General features: G+C 38.3%; 1 protein-coding gene across 10 annotated transcripts in view; it reads left to right on the forward strand.

Annotated features, from left to right (window-relative positions):
• The window catches only part of BNC2 (basonuclin zinc finger protein 2), a 512,918-nt gene that overhangs the window by 411,032 nt on the left and 94,499 nt on the right, over window positions 1-7,387 (forward strand). The window contains exon 1 of one of the 10 annotated variants that reach the window (XM_072655858.1): window positions 4,961-7,378. The exons of the other annotated variants lie outside the window; for them this stretch is intronic. Coding sequence (XP_072511959.1) covers window positions 7,337-7,378 — 42 coding nt within the window. The 5' untranslated portion in view covers window positions 4,961-7,336. Of the gene's footprint in view, window positions 1-4,960; window positions 7,379-7,387 lie in introns of those variants that run through there. 10 annotated transcript variants of the gene reach the window in all.

Genomic DNA, 7,387 nt, shown 5'->3' on the forward strand with positions numbered 1-7,387 from the left:
CATCTCTGGTCTAGATATCTAGTATTCTTAACCTTTTTATGTTACTTTATAGGACCCTGGTGAAGCCTTTGGGCCACTTTTCAGAGTAATGTTTTTTTAAATGCATAAAATAAAATATATAAGATTACAAAGGAAGCCAATTAGATTGAAATTCAGTTATCACAGTATTTTTTTAAAAACAAGTTCATGGACACCAAGTTAAAAATCATTAATCTTGATTAAGGTTTTACCTGAGATTTACTCATTAATTTTAAATTTTCTCCTCACTTCTGCCATGAATTGCCATCCTCCTTCAAAGCAAAGCGTTGGTATCATTATCCATATTAAGCCTTTATTAACCTTACTAGTTATTAGCACTTTCGTCTTTTTAAAATTGTTTTCCTGTTCACTTTTGGGCATTGTCTGTTCTACCCTCCATGCTGTACACCTCCAGAGCAATGTCACTTCCTTGAAGGTCAGATACTATTTCATTTTTATCTGAGTATTACAAACACACAATAAGTAAATAGTGTAGTGCCATGTCTACAGTAACACCTATACAGTTCTGACTTTTAAGATGGCTTAAACACATTTTTAAGCCCTTTAGTTGAAGAATTCATGCTTTCACATGTAAAATCTTGATCTTATGCAATAATGCTTCCAAAACGTTATAAATTTTATTTACTTGGTGGCATATTTCACCTTATTCAAAGGGATTCAAGAGAGGGAGTCATGCAGCTCTTACCTGCCAGTAGAAATCATTCCAAAATCTTGCATTTTTATGTTATAATAAGAATAGTAACAAATATGGCATACTTGCTCTTATTTCATAAGTATTAGTGATGAGTATTAATTATAATATTGATAATTATTCAAATGTATACATAATTTTATATATTCCTTCTTCACAATTACCATATGAAATAGGTAATATTGATAATAATAATGAACTTTAGCTGTGTGGTGCAGTGAATAGAGCATTTAACCTATAGTTAAGAATACCTGAGTTCCAATCTAGCCTTTAGCATTTTTCAGCCATGTGACACTGGGCAGGCCACGTAACCTCTATTTGTCTCATTTTCCTACTGTGTAAAAGGGGGATAACAATAGATGACTTCCCAGAGTTGTAGAGAGGAGTAGATGAGACGCTGATTCCAAAGCCCTTAGCTTGATACCTAGCACATGGTTGGCACTATATAGAGGTTTACCATTACTAATAGTTACTATCTAGGGCTTTATGATTTTCAAAGTACCTTTCTCAACGGTAGCTCAACAGGGGCTAGTAAGTACATCAGTATATTACTTTAAGATTTGTAAAACATTTTTCTCATAATCCCTGTGTGAGGGAGATAGTACAAGGATGATTATCTCCATCTTACATACATGAAAGTCAACTCTCAATGAGTGACCACTAGTACTGAAACACAGATGCCTCTGCTTCCAGAGCTGGTGTTCTTGTCTTAGGTAGGATCAATATGGTTGTTCTTTTATAATTACATTGATACTTAAATGTCTTTTTGTTTAGAATTTGACATGTCGCCCTAGAAATAATCCTAGTTAGATAGAGTGGGGAGTTTTCTCTTGTGTGATTTTTTTTTTATTTGTGATTTTTTAAAAAAAATGTCTTTACTAAATTTAAACTGGAACAAAGAAATGAAAACTTACCATTGTGTCTAAAGGGCAAGATGGGAGAAAAGAAAAGAAAGAGCCTTTGGGAGGCCGTGTGAAATGAAGCCTGGCAGAAAGGAACTATACCAAATAAACGAACTAGGCATTTTTTTCTATTAAAGTTGGTGAACGTTTAAGTATTAGGTTCTCCAAGGCAGTTTTCATGAGTTTGGCTGGTATTCCTGTAAGTAGCAGAGGTCTCACTGACCCTGAGAGTACCTGGTGGCTCATTTCACATGGATTATTCCCTAGCAGTCTCCCAACATTTCAGGCACAAACTGCACCTTGCAGTTATTTGTTCAAGGGAAACTTTCACCAAAGGCTTCCTTTATTGCTTCAGCATGGTGTGGAAGTGACTGAATTTTTGAAGGTGATACCAGTTGAGCCAAGCTCTGGGAATACCTATAAAGATGGAAAGGGTTCAAGTCCACACCTAGTACGAACTTTATATGTGTCTGTCGTCTGAGGATCGGAGACTTTGTCACTAACTTATGATTTTGGGGGGTTGGACACGGCTTATAAAAGGCCATCTTCTGAGTCTTAGAGGGATTGTATTCTCAGGATCAAGCATAGTACCTGGTGTATCCTTAATACCTGGTGGTCCTTAATAAATGCTTGTTGATTGACTTAGTGGAGGAAATATTAATAGAATGATAATGCTTTAAATTTTTACATATTTAAGTATATAAATTTATTAAAAGTAGAAAAGCATGTAAAGATAATACACAAGACCTGAAATAAAGTATTTATTTATTACCATGGTTAGGATGTTCTCATATCTAAATGCATTCTAATTGGAATGGTAACTCAAAGGCAAAGTGATTTGGTTGGTTGGTTGGTTGTTGTCCTTTGTCTTTGAGGAGGACCAAAATGACATCACCATTGTAAAGTGAAATTTCAGTGTGTCCTACTGTGGCCGCTCAGACCAGTATAAGCTCAGAATGCTCTACCACAGGTTGGGCACAGATAGTCCATGTGAATATTTGGGGTGAATATCTCAGATTTGCGTATCCTGCGTTTACTTTGTGCTGTCTCAATTTTGCTTTGCTCAAAGGGCACAGCACCTTTTCTTATGTGGGCACGTCATGCTGAGCGGTCCTGTGTCAGTGTCTCCCATGTTGCACAGTCAAATCCAAAGTTCTTGAGAGAGACTTTGAGAGTGTCCTTGTATTGTTTCTTCTGGCCACTATGTGATCATCTGCCTCATGCAAGTTCTCCATAAAATAGTCTTTTTGGCGAGCATACATTTTGCATTCGAACAGTGTGGCCAGCCCATTGGAGTTGCGCTCTCTGAAGCATAGTTTGAATACTTGGCAGTTCAGCTCTAGCAAGGAATTCACTGTCTGGTACCTTATCATGCCAGGTGATCCTCAGAATCTTCCTAAGACAGTTCAAATGGAAGTGATTCAGTTTCCTGTCATGGCGCTGGTAGACTGTCCATGTTTCACAAGCATATAACAATGAAGTCAGCACATGACTGCAAAGATCATGCTAAAAAGCATGGGAGCAAGCACACAGCCCTGTTTCACTCCATTGGCACAAGAGCTTTATCCAGAACCCGAGCAAACATGCCATCATGAAATTGACGTACAATATTGATGAACTTCTCCAGGCAATCAAATTTTGACATAATTTTCCATAAGCCCTCACAACTAACAATGTCAGAGGCCTTGGTCAGATCTACAAAAGTTGTGCACAGACCTCTGTTCTGCTCCTGGCATTTCTCCTGGAGTTGTCGGGCAGCAAATACCATATCGACTGTTCCTCAGCCCTTTCTGAAGCCACACTGGCTCTCAAATACATGCCCATCTTCTAGGTGAAGGATCAGCCTATTAAGGAGAATTCTAGGAAGAATTTTTGCCAGCAACGACTAAGAAAGAGATCCCCCTGTGACTGTCGCAGGACAATCTATTCCCTTTACCCTTATAGAGATGGACAATGGACTCCTGGGGGATAACTTCCTCTTGCCATATAATCTGGAAAATTTCAGTCAGCTTTTGTGTGAACAGTGGTCTCCCACCTTGTAAATCTCACCTGAAATAGAATCAGCACCAAGTGCTTTGCCACATGAAAGGAGTCTCAAAACCTCTTCTTCAGTTGGAAGTTCAGCGAAGGAGGGATTGACTTCAACTTGAGGTAAACGGTCAATGGCCTCAGCATGGATTGATGATTTGGTGGTAACACAACAAATAGCATTTACCATGTTGTCCCAATGTCTCTGTACCCAGAATGGTGGATTCAAAGCCCTCCCAGCTCTAAATGGTCTGTTATTGCAACTTGCCCTCTCTCCTGATGAAATAGAAGTTAATACAGCCACCCTTCAGTTTCTTTATATTTTATTTTTGTGATAATGAAATATCCTTGTCTTGATTTTCTGGATGGTTGTTTTCAGATACTGTTTATCTTCACTCCAACTACTGAACCCTGTCCTCTGGAGCACTAGCTTAGTGGCTACTCAGGTTAGAACAAGACTAAGGTTCTTTTTCTTCACTGATGATTCCCTCCTCCCACTCCAAAAAGCATCCTGTTACTTGGTTCTAGCTCTTCCCAACACCTCTTCTTGGAGGTGGAGTCCATATGGACTTTTTCAGAGCAGATCAGCAGGAAATATGCTCTGTCTAGAGAGTTCATAAGCAGTGATGGATGAATTCAGAGCCCCAGTTATACAGGTGGGAGGGATGCTAGTGATTCAGCAAGTCTTAGTCCTCTTTTGTGAAACAAGGATAAAGGTACCGGCAGTTTGGTTACACAATAACAAAAATGGTACCTGAAGTCTCTCAGTATTCTCTCAGTTTCCTCAAGTGTTATCCAGTTCACCTTTTTTTTTCTTCCCTGAGGAATAAATTGACTAAAAGATACTTTGTAGATTGCTGCATGATATCATCCTAGGCGCATATGCAGATACAAGTGTGAAAGATTGGACCTTTAGGAGGAAGCCAGGTGGTACAACGGACAGAGCCCTAAGTCTGAAGGGAAGATTTGAGTTCACATTCAGACTCATGCACTTACTAGCTTTGTGACTCTAGGTAAGTCACTTAACATCTGTCTGTCTATGTTTCCTCAACTATAAAATGGAGATCATAATAGCGCCTACTTCCCAGAATGGTATGGCTCAAATGAGATATTTGTCCTTGCCATGTAGTGGTTGCTTAATAAATGCCTTCCTTCCTTCCTTCCTTCCTTCCTTCCTTCCTTCCTTCCTTCCTTCCTTCCTTCCTTCCCTCCTTCCCTCCTTCCTTCCTCCCTCCCTCCTCCCCTCCCTCCCTCCCTCCCTTCCTTCCTTTCTGCCCAAACCTAAGACCTAGGTTATATGCTGTTGCTTTATGGTAATATAGAGGTCACTCTGGTTTCTTGAAGGTCAAACTACCCCTGGCAAAGCCAGCTACCTGGCAGAGCAAAGACTCTGAATAAATGCCCAGTGGTAAACTGTTGTGGCTGTAAGATGACCAGAGTAGCAGAATACAAAGAGGTTCATCACCAGTAAGTATGCCAAGTAAAAACCATGGGAAGTCACAAAACCTGATAAGGCTGACAATAGCTCACATCTCTTTAAAAACTTTTAAAATTTGTTTCTTTTGTTCTGTCACCTGTGTTAACAAATGTATCTCCACTCGCCCCTCCTCAGAGAATCATTCTGAAAAAGAAACAATAAAAAAGAGAGAGGATAAAAAAGTAGTTAAACAAAATTTGCCAACATATCACCCAAGTACTTTGCAGTATTCCACACACATAGTCATTTTTGTTGTTATTTGATAATTTTCAATTGTGTCCAACTGTTTGTGACCCCACTTAGGGTTTTCTTAGCAGAGATACTGGAATGGTTTGCCATCTCTTTCTCCAACTCATTTATAGAAGAGGCAACTTCTAACAGGGTCAACAGGGCTAAGTGACTTACCCAGGGTCACACAGCTATAAGTGTTTGAAGGCAGCTTTGAACTCTGAATGATGGATCTTTCTGAGTCCATTGCCTTCTCTCTATCCGTTGTACCACCCAGCTGCCCCTCATAGACTTACACCTCTGCAAAGAAGATGAGGTATACGTTCTCTTGATCATTACAATTACGTAGCATTCAGTTTAGTTTTTTATTCTTTCCATTTTTTCATAATTATTATACATGTATATGTATATATATATATAATTTCCTTATTTCTGCTTACATTTCTTTGTAGCACTTTATATTTTTCACATTCACAGTATAACTTCTATAATATTCTATTACACTAATGTGCCACAATTTGTTTAGCCATTCCCTGATAAGTGTGTTATCTACTTTGTTTCTAGGTCTTTGCTACTTAAAATGTGTTGAGGGGTGTGTGTGTGTGTGTGTGTGTGTGTGTGTGTGTGTGTACAGGGAACTTTCTATCTTTGACTTCATTGAGTATATGACTATCAGTGGGATCTCTTGGTCAAAAGGTCTGATATATTAGTCACTTTCTTGGCATAATTCCAATTTGCTTTCTACAGTGGTTGTAACAACAATTATTAATTGTATTAATATGTATAATTATACAGTCTATCTTACCAAAACCCCTCCAGCATTGACTAGTCCCATCTTTTCTCATGTTTGTCTATTTAATGCCTCACATTTCTATTATGTTTTAAGACTTACATAGTATTCTCACAACCACCCTATAAGATAGGTGGTATAAGTATTTATTATCACTGTTTTCGAGATGTGGATACTGAACCTAAAAAGTCTTAAATAAATTGCTTTCGCATAGTAGTATAACTTGATAGAGTTGGTTCAGACTCAGTTTCTCTCCATTTCTCTGACTCCAAGACCAAGATTCTTTCCACTACCCTTTGATACCTTTCAGGAGGAAAGAAAATTCTTGGCTTCTATGGCACCTGTGGAAAGGAAAAGTGGAGGTATGCTAGACTTATGGTGAAAGAGTCAGCAAAACATTATATTATATTTTACAGAGTGGAGATGGGAAAACTCTAACTATGGTGAGATTTTTTCCCCCATAGTGTGAATTTTAAAGATGTTGTTAATTTCAGCTTTGTGTGTGTGTGTGTGTGTGTGTGTGTGTCTGAATGATAAGAGTGCCTGTAAAATAATTAACCAAGAAATAGAAAAAGGTTCCAGATTAAATATCAGATCTCCACACCTCACCACCCCACTCCCACCTCCCCCCACCCCAGTAGAAAAGGAAGACAACTGTCATTGCCTAATAAACTGAAATATATATTCACTGATTTTTGGAACTTTAGAATTTGCTTAATGCAATTTCCTCAATTTCCAAATGAGGAGAGATAAATTTGCCCAAATTGTTTCATAGCTAAGGCAACTCAGCTCAAATATCAACTCCCGCCCTTAACTCCAAGTTCAAGATTTTTCCTTTCCTTTCATGTCCTTTTTAAAAAAATTATGAACTAGAAAATCATCACTGAATATGAAGATTTCTGTATACAAAGGTCAAAAATGTAACCATGATTCTACCACATACAGTCTTTTCCTTTTAATATGCTTCAAATTTAATATGACCATACCAACGCTGGCTTTCTTATTTTTATTTGTGCCCCTCTCTGATTCCTCTCTGGTCTTTGGTGTGTATTTTAAAACTGTCTCGCTGGCATTCTTTTCTTTTGGTTCTTCTTCTTTATTACATCACTATCACTACTGTCTACTTAACTCTCTCCTCTAGTAAAAGCTCTCCCTTGTAACAAAAGTATGTTGTACTAGACATGTCTCATTCTGTGCCTGTATCTGTCACTTGTCCATACCTGGTAAGAGGA

This window comes from Notamacropus eugenii, chromosome 1, assembly GCF_028372415.1.
Source record: "Notamacropus eugenii isolate mMacEug1 chromosome 1, mMacEug1.pri_v2, whole genome shotgun sequence".
NCBI lineage: Eukaryota > Metazoa > Chordata > Mammalia > Diprotodontia > Macropodidae > Notamacropus > Notamacropus eugenii.